Source organism: Metarhizium acridum (assembly GCF_019434415.1).
Source record: "Metarhizium acridum strain ARSEF 324 chromosome Unknown scaffold_276, whole genome shotgun sequence".
Lineage (NCBI taxonomy): Eukaryota > Fungi > Ascomycota > Sordariomycetes > Hypocreales > Clavicipitaceae > Metarhizium > Metarhizium acridum.
In genome coordinates, this window is record NW_027094025.1 from 1,481,750 (window position 1) to 1,505,895 (window position 24,146).

Genomic DNA, 24,146 nt, shown 5'->3' on the forward strand with positions numbered 1-24,146 from the left:
CTTTTTATTTAATGGTCATAGGAAAAGGCTCTTTTTAGTGAACTTGAATTATACCCCCCTTGTTCATATGGTGGTTAGAATGGGAACGCATACACACTCTTCCGTGTTTGCAACTTGGCAGTAACCGCATCTAGCGGATTCAGTGGGCTCTCTTTTAGCCTGCTAGTCGCGATAGTCACTTTTTGGGGGACTCAATTAGGGCTCGGGTCAAAAGGAGCCCTGACAGGGGTTTTCAGGCGCTCTGAGTATGGATTCAGTTTGCAGGGCCTTCAAGGGCCACCTTCATCATCGATCATCAATCAATCCAATCATAGTTATCGTCAATAGCTTGCCTCTCCGCTGTGTAAATGCTGTAATATTTCCAACACCATCACGTGCGCATAGCTCCGTGGAAGCTTGAAGCCCGGGCGTCATAAGGGGAAATCTTTCAATTGATTACTTCTGTCGGTAGTCCTATTTAGCAACATGTCAGTTTCTTGGAATCAGTCTATAGAAAGGAAGTTGGTTCATTGATATCCATGATTGTTACGTATTCGTTCAAGTGAGTGCTTAGTCGTGGAACGAAGGCTCTTCCAGCGGCCAGACAAGGCGAGCCGCACAGCTTTTGCTAGCCACCAATGCCTTTTCGACAGGCCTATTGACTGCCAAAACGTCAATCGTTGTAAATCACGACGTCCGCCGTATCCTACACGCCACTGGATTGGTTGGGAGGTATGAGGGCTAGGGAGAGCTCCATTGTCAGTCATCCGGCTTCAATCGGCCAGGGTTACATGCACTTGAGCTTCCGCTCATTTCTATATATAGACGCCATTGTCGAGCATATCTTTGCTTGCTGGGCCGCACATTTCCCGGTACGTTATGGGGCGAGACTTGTGTTCAAGTGGGACGGCATGCTGTGTCTTCCCCGTACGAATACGGGGGGATACACTCACAAGGCTGTACTTGTGGAAACAGAGCAGCACATGCCCCGATTTCAAGCCCCTTCTGGCGACAGCAGCAAAGAACCAACGCGGGGGACGGCCCCTCGGCTCGATTTGATGTCGAAGCGGCCGGGAAGTGGAGCCGCCAAGTGCGGGGAGGCCGCCTCAGCCTCGGCCAACTCGAACCGCATGTGGTTATATGTAAGGCCGACTGCAAACACGCGACCGATCCCAACCACTTCCTCTCTTCACCGTCAGCACAAACTTCAATCTCAACATGGCTGATACTCTAGCGAACCCCGTCCCCTTCTCCGAGCCGCCCTACTTGTGCGGCCTCCCTTCCCCGTATTACACAGAGTCACATCGCCAGTTCCAAAAGGCCTGCCGCCAGTTTCTATGGGACAACTTGCTCTGTAACGCTGCCGAGTGGGAAAAGGAAGGGACCGTTCCTGAGCATGTCTTTGGCACATTCTGCAAGAGCGGCATGCTGCTGCCGAATATGCCGGCCCCGCTGCCTGTAGAATGGCTCAAGGGCCTCGGAACCCACGACATTTTGGGCGTCAAAGTCGAGGACTGGGACTATCTGCACACCGGAATTTACTGCGACGAGGTGCGTCTACACCGCTTGAGGCGGATGCTGATGGAGTGTCCGTGGAACTGATGATGATGATTGCAGCTGGCCCGCTCCGGCTTAGCTGGCCCAGGAGCTTCGCTGACTGCCGGCTTCGCCTTTGGAATCCCGCCCATTGTCAAATGGGGGAGCAAAGAGCTCAAGGAGCGCTTTCTCCCCGACTTTCTCACCGGCAGAAAGCGCACGTGCATTGCCATCACGGAACCCGATGCGGGCAGCGACGTGGCCAACATCACCACCACGGCTGAGAAGAGCGCCGACGGAAAGCACTACATCATCAACGGAGCAAAGAAATGGTAACCCTCGGCAACAAGCGCATGATTGCTTAGAACTCGATCTAACATGACCTAGGATCACGAATGGCATCTGGTCCGACTACACCACCATGGCGGTGCGCACGGGGGGGCCAGGACGCGCAGGGCTCTCCGTCATCATCGTCCCGCTCAAGGGACATCCCGGCGTGTCGATGCGTCGCCTCCCCGTCAGCGGCCAAAAGGCCGGCGGCACCACCTACATCGAGCTCGACAACGTCAAGGTCCCCGTCGAGAACCTCGTTGGCAGAGAGGGCGACGGCCTGCGCATCATCCTCACAAACTTCAACCACGAGCGGCTCATCATCGCCGTGGGCGTCACGCGCCAGGCTCGGACCGCGCTGTCGGCCGCGTTCGAGTACTGCCTCAAGCGCGACGCCTTTGGCAAGAAGCTCATGGACCAGACTGTTGTGCGGCACAGGCTGGCCAAGGCCGGTGCCGAGCTGGAGACGATGAACGCCTGGACGGAGCAGATTCTGTATCAGCTTTGCCACCTCAAGTCGCAGGAGGCCGATTTGAAGCTCGGCGGCACTACGGCCCTGGCCAAGGCCAAGTCTGCCATGGTTTTGAACGAATGTGCCCAGTGCGCCGTTCTGCTTTTTGGCGGCAATGGATTTACGGCCTCGGGACAGGGCGCATTGGTCGAGGGTAAGCCTTTACAACGTTGTGGATGTGTAGGGTTTTTTGGTGCCAAATTACTGACTCTTTTGCAGCTATCTATCGAGATGTCCCCGGTGCTCGGATTCCCGGCGGGTCGGAGGATGTTCTTTTGGACTTGGCCGTGCGCCAACTTGTCAAGATATATCAGTTTGGAGGCGCGGCTGCACTGAAAGGCGCCAAAATATAGATGCTTGTTGCGATGCAAACGGCAGATGTAAAAGTAGTAATATACAGCATGATTTCCCTCTGACATGGTGTAAAACCAAGCAGTCAGTATTTATTTTTCTGCCTGACTATTCATGATGTTCTTCGTCTTGGCACTTTTTGCCCTTTCTTTTCTAGGTCGTTTATAACTATATTGATTTCTTTGACAATAAAATGCTTTTCTCTAGGCTGGCCTTTAAACGTGACAGCCTATTCGGCTCAAGAGCAGACGACCCGGTGCGAGAAGCAGTGTCAGAGCGACAACGAGAGAATAGTCCGAGTCCTCGGACGATTCCATGTCTCATAGTGCAGCCAGAAAATCCATTAAGCGAAGAAGGAAAGATATCGTTGTATCCGCTTCATCAAAGGACGACAAGACAGCGGACCAGGATCTCTTCGTCACAACTTTTTCAGCAGGCGGCCGGAAAAAGGGGTCCAGTGAGATATCTAATCTTATTCCAAAATGCCCTCCCCATCAGCCAAAGGCAGAAGTTACCTCTCAAAGAACTGGCCCGGTCCAAAGGGCCGCTTCTCATATCCGGTCTACTATTATACAAGACTACGACCCGAATTTGTGCAAAGATGGGAAAAAGTACGGAAGCTGCGGCTTTGGTGGTGAGTCTTGCCTACTAGTTGCTTGTTTGTGTTCAGAATCTCCATGTGTGTGCCAATGTTATTTCTAGATAGCTGCAAATTCCTGCATGCCCGGGAAGATCATAAGCAGGACTAGCAATTGGACACCGAGTGGGGATACACTCACAAAAAGAAAGAATAATATCGGTGGACCAATCATTGCCTGCGCAGGTCGAAAGATGGTCAAGAATCGGGATGATGGCGATGACGGAAAGGCGGAGGATTGCCCGTCTATATGCAGTCTTTGCAACAAGACTTTCAAGAACCCCATTGTCACGAGATGCGGCCACTACTTCTGTGAGCCATGTGCACTTGGGCGCTACAAGACTGACTCTGGCTGTGTGGTATGCGGAGCAGCTACGAATGGTATATTCAACTCTGCCAAAATGTTATCTAGAAGTCGCTAGTTGGAAAATCGCCACTCAAATTGGCTGGTGCAAGTCTCTCTTTTAGTCGGCTGACATTCAGCAACTTAATTTGGATCAGACCCTTACTGATTGATCAACCATGTTAATCCCGTCTCTTCCTTCGAGGATGAGCTAGAGGACGGTTTAAATACATACTTGGAGCTGCCACAAACTCCTGATCATGAAGAAGAAAGCAGCAAGAGCTAAAACTGACTGATTGCTTCGAGACATTTCTTTTGAGAAGGGCTCGGTTCCAAGACTTGGAGCAACGTGGACCTTCAGCTAATAACTCGCTTTGGTATCAAAGGTCCTTGGTTTTTCAAGGAAGTCCTGGTGGTAGAAGAAGTCTATTGTACAGACCTGTCACATTTTTGGCGTCACCGTCTTCAAGGGTAGGAGCTCCGCGCGCCACTGATTTTTCTTGTGCAGCGGGTAAGATCCGATAGGACCTATATCCAATCACCGGGGAGGACTTCGTTTGCCCTTGTCGCCCCCTTTTCGTCTGGTGTAATAACACCAGACGGGTCCATTCACCCACCCGAGAAGCTGTAGCAAGACTGACATCGGCACGCTGTATCCTAGTATGTGTACAATACCGCATCCACATGCGTACAAAATTAAACATGGCCTTCCCTACGAAGTAAACTCAGGTCGACCAAGTACTCTGAAAGTTATTTGAGAACTCATTCAGCACATGCGATCTAATCTTATACGTTCTCCCCAATGACCATAAGTTACATGACACACTTATAATGTTGGATTTAACTGATTTATAATTGAGCAACCTTGTACAGTGGATTTAAAAGTTGTTGATCTGTCAAGAACTAACGTGATAGGCCAAACATAATGACGCGAGATGTACACGTATCCAACAACCAAGTCAAACAAAAGTTGGCCTTTTTACTCGGCTTGGTTAACAGGACCGCTTGCTTTCCTTGGTTAGGTGTAAATAGCCATTACTTGGTTGGCTTTAATTAACGACTATTCTAAATCAGGTAATGTTCTAGGTAAAGCCTAAGTTTAAAGGGACCTATTTTCTACCACCGTATTTAGCTGGAGAGGATTCCATTCTTTGGCCGAAGGAATATTTGTGCAGATAATTTTGGCTTTCTTTGATGTAATCCTCCCGACTAGGAAATCTTCTGAATTTAGAAGTCATGCGTGGGTCTCCGTAACATGCTTTTTAATTAGAGCGCGCATATATGTTATAGTCGGTCCCGGTAATTCTAAAAAACGCTTACTTTTACACTAAAACTTACACTTTTTAAAAAATTATATTAAATTATATATATATAAATAAAATTATTTAAAAAATTACTTAAGAATTACTTATATAATTTTTTTATATTTTTTATAATTAAATTTAAAAAATTAAATTAAAATTAAATTAAATTAATAGATTTTTTAAGAAATTTATATTTATTTATTTAGGTACCTTAAAGGTATTATAATACTTTTACATGTAATTTAAGTGGGAAAACCCTTTATATAAAAAGAAAAACCCCTTTACTTTTATTTTAAGTTATCTTTACCTTACTATAACCTATAATTATATAAAGTATATTTTAAATTATATAGGTTAAAGGTACCTATTAGATTAGCTATTTTAATAGTAGTTTATTAAAGTATATATAATAATAAGTTTAAGTTAAGTTTAAGTTAACTCTAATATATTAATTAAGTAATTATTTTAATATTTAAGTATTTAAGGCTATTATATAGTTTTCTTTAAGTATTATATTATATTATATTATTTTAAGTCTAATATAATACTATATCTTAAATATTTTTAGTGTAATTAACATATTATAATAAACTTTACTTTATCTTTACTTTTAAGGCTATTTAACTAAGCTTAACTAGTTATTATTAGCTATTTAAGGCCTATTATAGCCTTTATAAGAGCTTTAAATTAAGCTATTAATTTTTCTTTCTTTCTTTCTTTTTTAAACCCTTAATTTTCGTATATATAGCCTCTTTTTATAGCCTTTAATATTAAGCTAGCCTTATAATAGCTTTTAGCTCTCTCTATAAGCTCGTTAAAGCTATGCCTATATTAGCTTGTTTTTTAGGCGCTTTTTAGGCGAATATAGCTAATACGCGTTATTTTCTAGGCTTTATTCTCGTTTCTTATAGTCTTTATAAGCTTTTTTTTTTTCTAACTAAGGTAAGTTCTTACCCGGCGCCGGCCTAGCGCTAAGCGTCTCTCTCCCTTATCTCGCTCGCCGTTTTAACTGTGTATTAGTCTATTCCACTTCGTGCGTTTACTCTAAGAAATTTATATGTAAATTAATAAAACTTATTTTTAAATAATTTAATAAAAAAATAATAAAATTTATATAAAAATTATATATATAATACTTAAGTAATTAATTATTTATATATTAAAAAATATATTTTTAATATATTATTTAAAAAAATTATAAGTTTTTAAGAGGTATAAGCTTTAATGTAAAAGTAAGCGGTTTTCGGAATTACTACGAACCTACTATAGCTTATTAGCGCTATACCTTATTCGGTAACTTATCTAGTAAAGCAGAGCTTTAAAGATTAACTTAAATGGTTAAGTTAGGTTAGGATTCCTTAGGGGACGCGAGCACTCTACGGGGTGTCGAATTTTTTGGCTACAAACGCCATGTATACGGCTAGAGAAGGTGCTGCGGAATTCGCTGAGCTTACACAGAAATGCAAGGAAACTGGACAAAGCATTGCCAAGAATCTTTGCAAGGACGAACTCGAATACTATATCCAGGACAGAAAAAAGTATGCAAAGTTCTTAACCACAGCAGCCACAAGATCTCTCGACATAATTCGCACGTCTCTTAAAGAACAAGAAGACGCCGATAAAAAGGCCAAGATAGCCACACAATTAAGAGATTAGCTGGCTAGGCTTCAAGAGAATCTTGATATCAAATTAAGGGAACTGGAATCTATAAAAAAAGGGGACCCAATAACAGTAACTACGGGGAACGCTAAATTTCTTGCTATTGAAAAGCGAGCGCTTGAGAGTGAACTAAAAATTATGAAGAAGAGGCTTAAGAAGATTATTAACGATGCTACAGTCTTGGAAGCAAAAGCAAACCCGGAAAGCACATCTGAATCTGGGAACAAGAATAAGTTAGCAATTTAACGGTTTAAAGACTGGTTAGGAAAAACTTAGGCCAGGATTCTCCCATCCAATAACGATAACGAGGGAGAAGATGGAGAGGGAGCCGATAATACTGCAGATGACGACTTCGAGGAGCCGCCTAAGCATACAAAACCTAACACGCAGGCTAGTCCATCTAATCAGGAAGGTGAGGGGGGCCATCCAGGGCAACCCGGCAGCGGCGACGACGACGACAACTCTAGCACAGGAACCACGGTCAAACCCAAGCCAAAGTCCAAGCCAAAGTCCAAGCCAAAGTCCAAGCCAAAGTCCAAGCCAAAGTCCAAGCCAAAGTCCAAGCCAAAGTCCAAGCCAAAGTCCAAGCCAAAGTCCAAGCCAAAGTCCAAGCCAAAGGATTAAGGGGACAGTAATATTGGGAATAGTTAGGCTTCGTCGTTGCACTATGGGAGTTAAGTTATTGCCAGCCGTGGCCGCAGTTATCAGGGGCAGATACTTGGTTTTCGTGGCGTGCTCGTGAATTTCGCGCTCCTTTTCCGCCCGCTATTATAACCAGAGCATTAACTGTAGTGTAGTTTTATAGTTTTATAGTTTTTATAGTTTTAAATATAAAAAATTATATTAAATCTAATAAAATACTTATAGAATTATAAGTTTTATAAATAATTAATATAAATTTTATATTATAAGCTAATATTTAAAAAAAGTAAGTTCTTATATATTATTATAAGCTTAAAACTTTAAAAACTATATTTTATAGTTTTTATAGTATAATATAATATAATATATTTTTAAAAAATTATATAATCTAATTTTTAAGCTTATAATAAGCTAAAAGAACCCACTTTTTTAAATAAGCTAATTAGTTATAATATTAATTATTTTATATATTTATTATTATAATTTAAGTATTTTATTAGATTTATTATTAATTATTTAAGCTTTTTAAAAAAATGAAAATATAGTTTTCTTATTAATACTTTAATTGTAATAAGATCTCTATAGAAGTTAAAACACCGAAGGAGAAGATATTATAACCCGTTAAGGTATATTAGGTTTAGGGTTAGGTCTATTTTTCTATTTAAGCTATTACCCTATAGGTTTTAAAATAAAATACTACGCTATCCCTTACACGTTAGAGTTATAAGTATAAGGGGTAGAATAATTTAAAGGCTAAGAGTTCTTAGACTAAGCAATTATTACAGCTAGAAAAGATAAGTTTAAATATTAAATAATTTAAATAAGTTTTAGTTTATTTATAAATGTTAGGACTAGGTTACAAGCAGAGTAACTACAGAGATATTTAAAGATGTCTCGCGGTGTACTAGCTGCTAGGTAGGGTTATATAAGCGACGATATTAATCTCTAAACCTTCTACTATCTAAGATTATAGAGTTCCCTTTAAATACCTCGCCGTGCCCTTGTAACTAGGGTATAGCTAGGGCTTAACTAGAGTATTAATAAGAAAACTACATTTTCATTTTTTAAAAAAGCTTAAATAATTAATAATAAATCTAATAAAATACTTAAATTATAATAATAAATATATAAATTAATTAATATTATAATTAATTAACTTATATAAAAAAGTAGGTTCTTTTAGCTTTTTATAAGCTTTAAACTAAATTATATAGTTTTTTAAAAACTTATTATACTATATTATACTATAAAAACTATTTTATAGTTTCTTAAGTTTTAAGCTTATAAAAGTATATAAGAACTTACTTTTTTTATTATTAGCTTATAATTTTAAATTTATATTAATTATTTATAAAACTTATAATTATACAAGTATTTTATTAGATTTATTATAATTTATTATATTAGAAACTATAAAAACTATAAAACTATAAAACTATATTACAGTTAATACTCTAGGCTTAACTATATTATTAAAGTTAAAGAGCTAGCTAGAAAAGGCATGTAATAGTATATATAAAAGAGTGTATTTAAGCTTATTCTTCTCCACGATCTAAACGAGAATTCTACCTCTATATATATCTAGAATATCGGAAAATATCAGATATCTAGTTTCCGAATATTTAACTATATTTAGTTAGTCTTACGAGGTTATTTTAGTTTTGTTTTAGCTAGAGCATTAATAAGAAAACTACATTTTTAATTTTTAAAAAAGCTTTAATAATTAATAATAAATCTAATAAAATACTTGAATTATAATAATAAATACATAAATTAGCTGATATTATAACCAATTAGCTTACGTAGAAAAGTAGGTCCCTTTAACTTCTAATAAGCTATAAAATTAAATTATATAATTTTATAAAAAATTACTATACTATACTATACTATAAAGACTATATTTATAGTTTTTTAGGTTCTAGGCTTATAAGAGCTTATAAGGACCCACTTTTTTATGTTAGCTTATAGTATAAAATTCATACTATTTATCCGTAAAACTTATAATCTTATAAGTATTTAATTAGATTTAATATTATTTATTATATTAGAAACTATAAAAACTACAAAACTACACTACTTTTAATACTCTGGTTTTAGCTAGTAATAGCGTGTAACCCTTCTATAACTCTTCTATAATAAAAGATACCCCTTTATAGCCAGAGAATTAACAAAAAAACTATACTATATATAGTTTTTTAGTGTAGTTTATAGTATAGTATAGATTTTATAATTTTAATATAATTTAATTATACTATAATTACATTTATAATATAATATATAATCATAAAGAGAAATTTTAATTATAAATATAACGTTAATTATAAGGCTTATAAGGTTATAATTAATATTCTTAAATAAAGCTAATTTAACTCTTTATAATATACTAGTTTTTATACGTATAACTTATAAATTAAGCGAGTTATAATAGGTTAAACGTTAGCTAAAAAATTAAGATTTACTTTTTTAAAATAAGAGTTTAAAGCTTAATAACTTACTTATTAATAACGTTATAAAGCTAATTTTATAAGATTTGAAATCACGGGACTTTTAGCTTTATTTTAATATATAATATACTTATATAAGCTTTTTTTTAATAAAACTTTTTTTTATAATAAAATTTAAAAATAAGAAAGTTAAGTAAGAAATATAAAATCTATTATAATATAAGAAATAGTATATATAAAAAGACAGTATAAAATATTATTTTATATAAAAAGTTTTAAGGTATTTAAATATATTATTTATAACTTTAATATATTTCTTATAACTTTAATATTTAATATTTTATACTTAAGTTATAAGGTAATATTATAAATATTATTATTTTATAAGATATTTATATATATATAATAGAAATATTTAGTTTTATTATATTTAATATATTTTACTTATAATAATAATATAAAAATAATATTAACTTACTTAATATAATTCCCTTATAATTTCCTTTTATTTTATTTTAATTAGTTTTTAATCTTTATTTTTAGCTTATTTAAGCTAATTAATCTCTACTTACTAATATTAATATTAGTACGTAAATTTAACTTTATCTTAGCTTATTAATTATATTAGCTAATAATAGCTTATAAATTAATTAATATTATATATTACATTAATTTTTAAAATATAATGTAATATAGTAAAACTATACTATACTATATTACACTAAATTTCACTAAAAACTATAAAACTACACTACTTTTAATGCTCTATTTGTAGTAGACATATATTAGGTGTTAGGCTGTAACTACTAACGAGCGCTATATTAAATTCGAAACTACCCGTAATTCGGATTATAGGGTTCCTAGCCCTATTAGAATAGACCTAGGATATAGGACGATTAGGTAAGAAATTAAAAAAGAACTCTATTCTTAGGTCTTTTAATAATATAAGACTAAAACTTATTTAAATTATTTAATATTTAAATTAATTCTTTTATACTTATTTATTAAGGGTTTTAACTTTAATTTATACTTACTTTTTACGTAATAATACTTATAAGATTTAAACTAGAATTAATAGGGATTTATACTTTATTTTAAGATATAAGTAAATCTAATCTAATCTCTCTTTATAGGTAACTTCTTATACGTAATACTCAATTTAATCTCTTTTTATAGGTAACTTTATATACGCGTTATAATTATTCTCTTTTTCTAGTATAATTATTCTTAATTATTATTAATATAAGTAAGCTTTAAAGGTATATTATTCTTATTAAAACCTAATAAAAAAAAGTTATAATATTAATCTCTTTAAGTTCTTATAGTTTTATTTTTATTCCTATATTTTAAGGTATTATTTTAAAGTCTTATATTTTTGTTTTATTAGGTTATAATTATTACTTTTAATTACTTAATTATAACGTTTACCTTATTAATATATATTACTTTTACTTATTTTTATTCTTAATAAAGCTTTTAATTAAAGTTAAGTATTTTTTAAGGAAAAGCTTTATAAGTTCTTTTCTTAATTTTAATAAGTGTAATTACCTTAAAAGTAAACTTATAAACTTAAGGTAAGAGTAATTATAAGTTTATTTTAATGTAAATTTTTAATTTTATTCTTTATTTTTTCTTTTTTATTTTAATTTTATCTCTTTTCTTTTTCTTTTCTTTAATAGCTTTATTTCTTATTATTTAAGTATAAATTCTTTTTTTAACTCTTATATATTTTATATTTTTATTATACTTAATTATTACTTAATATTTACGTTTATAACTTATATATATTTCTTAGCTTATAGGTTATAATAATACTTATTAAACTTAAATTTTAAATATATACTTAATATAATACTTTATTTACATTTTTTTCTAGTATAATAAAGCGTTAATATTATAAGTTATATTTTTAACTTAAAGTTATATCAATATTATAATTAATTAATTGTTTTATTATTAGATTAATAATAGTTTATTTAAGTGTATTAAGCTAAAATATATTTTATTATAATTAATAAAACTTTAACGTAAATTATAAGTATATATTTATTAATTTTAACTTATTTTTAACTTAAATTTTATTATTATTATTATTATTAGGTTTCTTATATTAACTTTTATTACTTTTAATTACGTTTTATCTTACGTTTTTAATTATTATATTTAAATATAGCTATTTTAATTTATATAATATAATATATTATTAAAGGCCTTTTTATAATATTTTATTTTAGCTTTCTTTATACTTTTCTTTATCTTTTTTAATACGTACTTTTACATTTAACTTTTACTTTATAAATTATAATTAATTTAAGTATAAGTTATATTTTTATACTCTTATACTTAAGAAAGCGCGTTTAATTTAATAATAATATATATTAATATTTCTCGCTTATTTTATAGGTATATTTTTTTAGTAAAGCGAATTAAACTTAGTATTAAATTATCTTTTTAAATAATTTTATTAAATAAAGTAAGTAATTTATTATTATTCTCTTAGGTTTTAATTTTAATATAATTCTTTAAAAAACGTTATAATTATTATAAATATTATATTATTCTTAAAGCTATTAATTATTATACTTATAATTCTATTAAATTAAACTTTAACTTATAATTTCTTTAAAACTTTAATTAAATATAAGGCCTTTAAACGGAAGGAACCTAATCTATTATAACAGCGAACTATAGCCTAAAGCTAAACCTAGCCTAATAACGCGGCGATAAAAGAACCCGGTTAATAATACTAAACTATATTATTCTCCTTTAAAGCATTCTCCCCCTTAAATAATAGATCTAAGCCTAAAGATAAGCGAATAGTGCCTCGCTTACTACTTAGTATCTCTACTAGACTACTTACGCTTAAACTATAATTCTTAAGTAAGTATTAACTTTAATAAGGTTATAAACGATAATATAGGAAAATAATAAAAAAGACGTATTAAAGATAAGCTAATACTATTATTAAATATAATAGCCTTCTTTATAATAATAAGTAATTATTATAATAAATTATTTATCTTCTTTTAAGTAATAGTTAAAGCTAATATTAACTTAATAATACGCTTTATAATAGCTAATAACTTCTCTTAATTACTATTATTATAAGTAGCTAAGGCTAAACTAATAATAGCCTTACTCTTAAGCTTATTACATAGTTTTTAAAGGATAATTATATTAGCCTTTAATTAAGCTAAAAACTAAAATTAAATTAAAGCTAAAGTTAAGGGTATAATAGAGGTATACACTTAAAGCTTAAAAGTATTAATAAGCTTAATAAGCTTATCTTAAAGTTAAGGTAAAATTAAATAAGTCTTAATATTAATAAAAACCTATAAAGTATTAATTAACGTATAAAAATAATAAGATTATAGGTTAAAGTTAAGTTAAACTTAACTTACCTTTAAGTAAAAATAATTATAAATCTAATAATTAAAATAAGTAATAGTATTAAATTTTATAAGAGTTAATAAAGCTAGTTTAAAGCTAAAGTATAAGAATAATCTTATTAAAGATAATATAATAAAGATAAGCTTAGCTTTTCTTTACGTTAATAATAACTTAAGCTATATAAAGTAAATATAAGATTTAACGTTAAGTATTAATCTATATAAATATTAATATAACGTTAAGCTAAAGTAAAATAAAAGTACTTATAATAACCTTTTACTTAATAGCCTTCTTCTTTTAAGTAAGTATAAGTATTTTACTCTTAAAAGAGCTATTCTTTTATAGTTAAGTTAATATTATTATTAAATTAAAGTTAATTAATTAATTAAAACGTATCTTAAAAGTAGTATTAAGTATAATTATTTTAAAGATAATAAGCTTTTATAAAATATTAATAGAAAGATATTAAGATTAGGTTAAAGTTAAGTAAATATACGAAGTAAAATAAACTAATACACGATTAAAAATAGTAATAAGATAAGAGAAGAGACGCTTAACACTAAGCTAGCGTTAGGTAAGAACTTACCTTAAATTAAAAAAAGCTTATAGGGGTTATAAGAGATAAGAAAAAGCCTAAAAAATAACGTGTATTAGTTAAATTTACCTAAGAAACACCTAAAAAATAAGCTAACGTAAATATAACTTTAATAAGCTTATAAAGAGAGCTAAAAGCTATTATAAGGCTAGCCTAATATTAAAGGCTATAAAAAGAGGTTATATATATAAAAATAAAGGGTTTAAAGAAGAAAGAAAGAAAGGAATATTAATAGCTTAATTTAAAGCTCTTATAAAGGCTATAATAGGCCTTAAATAATTAATAGTAGCTAATTAAGCCTAGCTAAGTAACTTTAAAAGTAAGAATAAAGTAAAGTTTATTATAATATATTAATTATACTAAGAATATTTAAAATATAATATTACGCTAGGCCTAAAATAGTATAGTATAATATAACGCTTAAAGATAATTACGTAATAGCTTTAAATACTTAAATACTAAAATAGCTACCTAATTAATATATTAAAGCTAACTTAAACTTAGCTTAAACCTTTGTTATATACGCTTTAATAAACTACTATTAGAATAGTTAGCTTAATAGGTACCTTTAACCTATATAATTTAAAATACGCTTTATATAATTATAGGTTATAATAGAGTAAGAATAACTTGAAATAAAAGTAAGGGGGGTTTTCTTTTTATATAAAGGGTTTTCCCACTTAAATTACATGTAAAAGTACTAGAATAGCTTATAATAGCTTTAGGGTACTTAAATAAATAAATAAATAAATAAATAAATATAAGGCTTTAAAGAAAAATATTATTAAAGTATTTAATATTAAATTAAAATAAGTTTTCACTTAAAAGAATTTACGTTAACTTAATTTTACGCTTATTAATATTATTATTTAAGCTTAAGTAGCTTTAATAATAAAAGGTAAGTTTAACTTACCTTATAAGAGTAATAATATAACGTTCAAGATTTAAGCTTATATTAAAGCTTAATAAAAAGATTCTAATATACGTAATAATAATTAATAATAATACTATTATATAATTTAATACTTAAGTAAGTATTTACTTAAAATTAATTTTAATCTTAACTTTACTCTCTTAATTAAAATTAAATTATATTATACTTACTCTATTAAAGAGATTAAAAATAATTATAATTATTATATCTCTTAAAAAGATCTTTATATTTATATAAGTATTAGATTTAATTTCTTTTTAATTCTATTATTAATTAAAGATAAATATTTTAGTCTTATAATTAAAGATTTATTTGATTTAATTTAAGTTTTAAAGTTTATTTAAGTTATCTTTTTAAAAGAATAGCTTATAAGTAATTTTAATTATAATTATAATATTTATATAAAGATTTTTACTCTTTTACTTTAACTTATATTTAAGTTTTTATTAACTTAAAAGGCTTATTAAAGTAATTATAACTTATCTTTAAGTAATAAGTTACGTAATATTATAAGTAATTCTTAGGTTACACTTTCTTAGAATTATTTTTAACTTAAATTATAAGGTCTTTTTATTTATATAAAAAAGGCTAATAAAATTAAGTTTAAATTAAAAAAATAGTTTTTACTTTTAATTAATATTATACGTGTAAAATTTAAATTTAATTTCTTTAAAATTTTCTTATTAATCTTTTTATTTTAAAGTATTAAGCGTTATTTTAAGTATACTTTTAAACGTATTTCTTAACTTTTTTTAAGAATATTTATTATTACTTTTAATATATTACTTTAATAGATTTTTATAATAGCTTATTTTTATACTTAAAGAGATTTAAAGGTATTAAGAAAGCTTAATAAATTATAAAAACGTTTTTAATTAAGCTAAAATAAAATAATATTATTAAGAGTTTTAAGAAAAAAAGGTTTATAAAAGTATTAATTTTAATATTAAGGTTTAATTATTTAGTATTTAATTTCTTTATCTTAGATTTAATATAACTTAAAATATTTAGCTTATTTTAAAGGAAAATAAGCTTTAGTATTATATTTTTTATTTATATTATTTTAATTAATTTAATTAATATTTATTTCTTATACTTTTTTAAGCTAGCTTTTCTTTTAAAGTTCTTATATAATTTTATTTCTTTTTATAATTAAAAGTAACGTAATATAATTACGTATAATATTAAGTGTATTTATAAGGTCTTTACTATTAAGCTATTAATTATACTTATATAATTACCTCTTTTACTTTATAAAATAATATAATTAAGCTTCTTTTTAAATATAATTCTTAATACTTTTTACTTTTTATTTATTTTTATTATCTTTTACCTTTAATATTAAGAGTATTTTAAACTTATTTATAATACTTTTATATTTATATTATTATTTTAATAGGCTTATATAAAAGATATTATAAAGTTTCTTATATTAAGTTAAAAGTAATAAATAATATACTTATTATTTAACTTAATTAAGAATTTAAAAAGAGCTAATATACTTTAAAATTAATTTATTCTTTTTATTCTTAAATCTTATATTTTTAATATAAAGTAATATTAAACTTTTATTCTAAAATTATATTAATTTATATTTATTATTATAATATTTTACTTAAAATATTATTACTTACTTTTAATATTCTTTTATTTTTATCTTATTTAAAGTATTTTTTCCACTTAATTTCTTACTTTTAATACTCTCTCTCTTATAATATTAATCTTAATATTATAATATACTTAAAGCTTAAACTCTATTAAAAGCTAATTTAATAAAATATTAATTATTAAATTAATAGTATTATTATACGTGAATTATATTATAAATAATAAAAGTAATTAATATAATTAATTCTTTATTATAAAGGCTTAAAGATAATATTCTAATATTAAATTAATATATTTTATTTATTTATTTATTTAAAAGTAATATATAATAAAGAGTTATCTTTAAATCTTTATTAAATAATATAAATTTAATTAAGAATAACTAATAAATAAAGATTCTTTATTAAATATAATTTTAATAAAAATACTATAAGTATATTTAACTTATTTATAGAATAATATTATTAGTTTATTAGCTATAATTATATTTAATGCTAGGTAAAATAGTAAGTACTTTATATAATAGTTTACTATTACTAGAATAATATTAACGTTTTATTTATAATATTAGGCTTTTAATAATTCTATTATAAAGTCTATTAATAATTTAACTTATAAGCTATAAAAAATTAATAATAATTTTAGTTTATTACAAAACTAATACCTTTATATTATAATTCCTTAATATATTATATAAGACTTTACATAGTCTTTTATATTTATATTTATATGTATTTAATAGAATTTTCTTTTTAATAGCTTAACTATTCTTTTTATATTAAAGTATTTAATTAATAGGTTATTATAATATAACTTAAGTAATTCTTAAATAATAATGTTATTTAATAAAACCTATATATATTATTAATATATTAAGATTTCTTAATTATTCAAGTATTATTTATTAATTAAATTTTAATTAAGATAAATTCTTATACATTTAACTTTTATTTAAGAATCTCTTTTTTATATATTTAAGATTATATCTCTTAAAAGTATATTTACGTTTATTTTATAAGAGTCTTTTTATTTTATAGCGTTTTAAATTTTCTTTTAAAGTAAAAGTAATTATAATTTACCTTTTAATTTTAAGTTAAATTAATAGCTTAAAGAAAAGTAATTCTCTTATAAAGATATCTTATTATACCTATTAAATTTTATAAAAACTTATAAACTTTCTTTTAATAAAGGCTTTTTATTACGTTTCTTTTAATTAAATACTTTATTTAAAAATAATAAATTATGTTTTTATACTTAAATAAATTTAATAAGCGCTTTATTTACTTATATTATCTTTATATAAATTTCTTTTAAAATTATAGGATTTTTATGTAATCTCTTTACGTAATTTAATTATTTTAATAATATATTAATAGACTTTCTTTTCTTTACTTAATACTTAATTATAAAGTTAAAAGAGTTCAAGTATAAATATTATTAAAATTATCTTTTATTTAATTACTTATTACTTATAAACGTTTATAAGTTATAATAATTTATTAAAACTTTAATTAGATTTACTATATTATTTATATAATATTATTAATATTTAAATGCGTTTTTAACTACTAATATCTTTTAATTAAGTATATTATAATAGGTTTTTATATCTTATAATTTTTATAATTAAAAGGTAATAAAATACTATTTTCTATTATCTTTAAATTATAATTAGAGCTCTTATAAATATAGTAAATACAAGTGTATTATATATTATATTTTATATTATATTGTATTTTCGTGTATTATATTTAAATACATTACATTATAAGACTAAAATACCTATAAATATATTTTAAATAAAAAAGACCCTTATTTTTAACTTAAAGTTATAAGGCTAATTATAAGGGTTATAAGGAAAAATGTTATATCATTAAAAAGAGCTAAATTAGTTCTTTAAAATGCCGTACTTTTTACTATTATAGGTTACCACATTAAAAGGTTATAAGCAATTGAAAATTCGCCTCACTTTACTTACTTTTTATTTTAAGATATAACTTTAAAGCTTAATATCTCGCTTAATATCCACATTTTAAAATTGGTTTTTGAAGATTTAAAATCACGTGATTTTTAGCTTTTTTTTAATATATAATATGCTTATATAAGCTTTTTTTTAGTAAAACTTTTTTATAATAAAATTTAAAAATAAAAAAGTTAAGTAAGAAATATAAAATCTATTATAATATAAGAAATAATATATATTAAAAGAAAGTATAAAATATTATTTTATATGAAAAATTTTAAGGTATTTAAATATATTATTTATAACTTTAATATATTTCTTATAACTTTAATATTTAATATTTTATATTTAAGTTATAGGGTAATACTATAAATATTATTATTTTATAAGATATTTATATGTAAATAATAGAAATTTTTATATTTATTATATTTAAAATAATCTACTTATAATAATAATAATATAAAATAATACTTGCTTACTTAATATAATTCTCTTATAATTCCCTTTTATTTTACTTTTATTTTATTTTTATTAGTTTTTTAATCCCTATTTTTAGCTTATTTAAGCTAGCTAATCCCTACTTACTAATACTAATATTAGTAAGTAAATTTAGCTTTATTTTAGCTTACTAATTATATTAGCTAATAATAGCTTATAAATTGATTAATACTACATATTACATTAATTTTTAAAATGTAATATAGTATAGTAAAACTATACTATATTATACTATACTAAAATTCACTAAAAACTATAAAACTACACTACTTTTAATGCTCTAATTATTTTCCACACGAATATATATGTTTAAGGGGTAAGTTAAGCATTAAAAAAATGCTTAAATTCTAAGGTTTTTAAAACTATTTATATTATAAATTTATTCTATATATTAATTATATTCTCTTACTTTAAAGTTTAAAATCTTTCTTTTTTATATTAATCTTCTTACCCTTATAACTCTACGAATACTTAACTTTTATTTAAACTTTTTTTATTATTAAATAGCCTTAAATTTAAGCTATCTTATAAAAACTTTTTATTATTTAAAACCTACCTTTATAATAAATTAAAATTCTCTTAGAATTACACCTCTTATTATTATAAATAATTTAAGCTTTTCTTAATAAACTTTAACTAAAAAAGACTATATAAATAATAAAAGCTATTAATTTCGTATAAAATTATATATTATTTAATATAACCTTTTTTCTTATAAGGTTTTAATAGTTAATTTAAAAAAACCACGAGAAATCACCTTTTTTTACAGCGAATTAAGCTATAACTTTATTTTTACCTACCTAAATAACTGTTTTTAGTTCTCTAATAGTTTAGTATATTATAGGAAAAAATATTCTACTATTATAGTATTAAAAGCTAAAGAAAACAATAAAATAACTAGTAAGTTACTTCTTTTATTATTTTATATCTTATTATATTATTAATTTATATATTTATAATATTATAAATTTATAATTTACTAATATACTTATAAATAATCCCTATTATTATAAAATTACCTTAAATTTCTAACTTTTTAACCGAATCTAGCTTTTCTAGCTTTTTAAGAAGTAATAAAAGACCTAAAAATAATACTATTACTAGTAGTAGTATATAGCGGCATTTATGCTTATAAGTTAAAGAAGGTTAAATAGTGTACTTAATCGTAGCTATATTATTAGTATAAGAGAATAAGTACACGTATAAGTCTTTAATTTAATAAGTTTTACCTTTATAATTAATTTTATAAGGTCTTTTATTAATATTTTATTAAGTCTTTTAATTAGCTTTATATAAGCTTATATTACGTAATTAAATTATTTAAGTTATTTAATTACTTATTTACACTTATAATAGGCTATAGCTTATAATACGTGTAATTAAAATTATTAGTATTTTAAAAGCATTTAATTATTCTATTTAAATTAATTTATTACTTATTTAAGAATCTTATTATCCTTAAAAAGTAAGTTATAAGAATTAAAAAGTAACTAGATTATAATACCGCGTATAGAGTTATAAGTGTGTGTGTGTGTCGCGTTTAGGCTAATAAAGTAGTAATAGATTTTTTAAGGATACTACTCTTATATTAGCTCTTAAATTTATACTTTAAAATAACTTATCTTTTACTACTATAACTAGTAAAAGCTTTAAAAAGCTTTTAAGTTATTATTACAAGTAAGTTTATATTATTATATTAATATATATAATATAACTTATATTATTATATATTATACTAATATTAAGTTATTTTAGTTATAATATTAGCTTTTCTTATTATAAAGGCCTTATATCTTACATGAAAATATTATATTCTAATATAAAAAAGAATATAATAAATAAAATTTAAAATTAAGTTAATAAAATAGGTTTTATATTTATTTAACTTAATATTTAAACTTTTATTAATTCTAAATTATATTTAGGGGTTATAGCTAATTAGTTAAACCCTTAATTTAACTTAGAATATTATTTAATTAGTAAATATATTTATATTATTATTATTATTATTATTATTATTATTATTATTATTATTATTATTATTATTATTATTATTATTATTATTATTATTATTATTATTATTATTATTATTATTATTATTATTATTATTATTATTATTATTATTATTATTATTATTATTATTATTATTATTATTATTATTATTATTATTATTATTATTATTATTATTATTATTATTTATTTATTCCAGTACCCTAGAGCTATTATAAGCTATTCTAGTACTATTACATGTAGTTTAAGTGGGAAAACCCTTTATATAAGAAGAAAAACCCTCTTACTTTTATTTTAAGTTATCTTTACCCTACTATAACCTATAATTATATAAAGCGTATTTTAGATTATATAAGTTAAAGGTACCTATTAGACTAGCTATTCTAATAGCGGTTTATTAAAGTATATACAGAGCATTGGAAGTAGTGTAGTTTTGTAGTTTTATAGTTTTTGTAGTTTCGAATATAAAAAATTATATTAAATCTAATAAAATACTTATAGAATTATAAAGTTTACGAATAACTAGCATAAATCTAAAATTATAAGCTTATAATAAAAAGTGGGTCCTTATATACTATTATAAGCCTAAAACTTCAAAAACTACATTTTGTAGTTTTTGTAGTGTAGTGTAGTGTAGTAAGTTTTTAGAAAACTATATAATCTAGTTTTTAAGCTTATAAAAAGCTAAAGGGACCCACTTTTTAAATAAGCTGATTGGCTATAACATTAGCTATTTTATGTATTTATTATTATAATTCAAGTATTTTATTAGATTTATTATTAATTATTTAAGCTTTTTTAAAAAATGAAAATGTAGTTTTCTTGTCAATGCTCTGAGTATATATAGTAAAGGTTTAAGCTAATTTTAGGTTAGCCCTAATATACTAGTTAAGTAGCTATCCTAGTATTTAAGTGTTTAAGGCTATCACGTAGTTTTCTCTAGGTGTTATATTATACCGCACTATTTTAGGCTTAGCGTAACGCTGTATCCCGGATATTTCTAGTGTAGTTAGTGTGTTGTGGTAAACTTTACTTTATCCTCACTTTTAGGGCTGCCTAGCCGGGCTCGGCTAGCTGTATTATTATTATTATTATAATTTAAAAGCTAATTATATATTTAGGATTTAAATATTTATCTATTAGCTATACTAGCTATTTAATTAATTTAATTTTCAATAAATTATTAACTAAATATAATATAAACCCTAAAAAAATTATAAGGTTAATAGTTTATAATTATATATAAAATAATATTAATTTATTAACTTTTTAATTATAGCTTTACTAAAGATAATAGTTCTAATAATAATACCTTTTTATCTTCTTTTTTAAACTTATATTTTAAAAGGTATAGAAAGCCTTTAAATATTTAATATATAGCTTATATTTTAAATAAAATAACTAAAGATAAAATATTTATATTTATTAATAGAATAATAAATACTAAAAATATTAAAGATTATATAAATAATAAATTTTTACATTATTTTATTAAAGAATTTAACGATTTATTTACTAAAAAAAGAATAAAATTTAATAATTTAATTTCAGGTATTTATTATATTACTTATTTTAAGTTATTTTATATAATTTAAGCTAATTATAAAATAGAAATTATTAAAAAAGTGAAAAGAATAGCTATTCTTATTAAAAATAACTAATAACTTTATTTATAATAGTTAAAAGCTTTAAAAGAAGCTAAAAATAAAGGATTTATTACTAGAAATAATAATCTTATAAAAATACTATTAGGTAAGTTATTAATTTTATATTATAAATATTATTTAAAGCTTTAAAAGCTTATAAATATTATTATTAATATTAATAAGTTATAATAAGTATTAATAATTAACTTAACTTATATTAGTAAACGTAATAAGATAAAATTTAACCTATAAAATACTTTACACAGCTATTTTATTAATAGAACCTATTAAAATATTATAGAAAAAACGGATTTAATAGCTTTTAAAGATACTAGCTTAATTACGTAAAAATAGGCTAATTTAAATACTTTAATAAGTATTTTAAAGATTTTTAATTAACCTATAATATAATTATAAAGCTAATCTTATAATATTATAAGTTTAATATGTTTTTTTTAATACGAATTTATACTTTACTTTAAAATATATTAAAAGATTAAAAAAGTTAACTTAAAAATATAAGTTTTATAATTTTATAATTTTATTTTAAATTATTAATTATTTTATAATTAAATACTTATAATCTATTAATTAAGGTCTTTATTTTAGCTTTAAAAAAAGGCTTATATAAATTAAATTATTATTTTCTTAAGAATATTAATAGTAATTATAATTTTTAAAAGCCTTATTTATTTATTATTATCTTAAATCTTAAACTTAATTTATAATTAATTAAAAATTAATTAAGTATTAATTCTAATACTATTAATTAACTATGAAAAGACTTAAAAGCTAAATATAAAGAGTAAGTTATAATTTATTATATATAATATATATTTTAAATTTCTTAATAATTAATTATATAATAGAACCTATTATAAATATATAAAAGACTTTAAAAATAAAGTAATTTCTTATATAAAATTAAAAGAAATTTCTTTTAATTTTAAAAAATCAATTAAAAATACAAATAATACTTAAATTAAAGTTAATTTATAATAATTAATTAATTTAACTTCTTATAATAATATTAGGCTTTAAAAAAAGCCTAGCTTATTTAATAACTTATTTTTAAAGTAAAAAATTAAAGCTATTAAAAAAACTAAAAGTAATAAGATTTTTAGTTATTTAAAGCTTAATTTTAAAGAAGATATAGTATTTTTTATCTTTATAATATTATTTATATATTTATAATTATAAGCTAACTTTTAATAGTAAGATATATTTATTTAATAGGCTAATTCTATTAAATCTTTTTTAATTCTTTTTATAATAGCTTAAAAATATTTAATTATTTTAGCTACTTTAAGAGCTATAAAAGGGAATTTTAACTAGGAAACTAATATTATTATTAAGCGAGGAACTACTTTATTACATAAAAATATTTGAATTATTTTATTATTAAAAAACTAGGTTAAAAATAAGAATAAAAGGGTAGAAAATAAGAGATATTATAATTTATTTTTATATTCTAGTAGAAATTTAAAAGAAAAAGAAGAAGAAGAGAAAGAAGAAGATTAAAATAAAGTTTTAACTAATTCTAATAAAAATAAGAATATTTTTTAAGTTTAATTATATAAATATTAATAAGAATATAAAAGAAGAAGAAGAGAAGAAAAATATTTATAATTCTAATACTTAATTTAATATTAAAAGGGTTTTTTTATTATTATTTTTTATTTTATATAAAAGAGTGAAATTTTAGCTTTATAAAAGTTTAAAAAGTAATATTTAAAGTTAATTATATAAAGAGTTATTTAAAT

The 24,146-nt window shown here is 24.8% G+C and overlaps 2 protein-coding genes across 2 annotated transcripts; both read left to right on the forward strand.

Moving 5' to 3' along the window:
• The first annotated feature begins 1,178 nt into the window (after nucleotides 1-1,178).
• On the forward strand, nucleotides 1,179-2,860 carry J3458_013446 (uncharacterized protein). The gene is made up of 4 exons (XM_007808366.2): nucleotides 1,179-1,530; nucleotides 1,597-1,847; nucleotides 1,903-2,510; nucleotides 2,576-2,860. The coding sequence occupies exons 1-4, from the start codon at nucleotides 1,198-1,200 to the stop codon at nucleotides 2,707-2,709; spliced, it is 1,326 nt and encodes a 441-aa protein (XP_007806557.2). The 5' UTR covers nucleotides 1,179-1,197; the 3' UTR covers nucleotides 2,710-2,860.
• Nucleotides 2,861-6,401: 3,541 nt separating this feature from the next.
• Nucleotides 6,402-7,274, forward strand: J3458_013447 (uncharacterized protein; the record flags this gene model as incomplete). Its single annotated transcript, XM_066120447.1, has 2 exons — nucleotides 6,402-6,529; nucleotides 6,932-7,274. The coding sequence occupies 2 exons, from the start codon at nucleotides 6,402-6,404 to the stop codon at nucleotides 7,272-7,274; spliced, it is 471 nt and encodes a 156-aa protein (XP_065974735.1).
• Nucleotides 7,275-24,146: the final 16,872 nt, after the last annotated feature.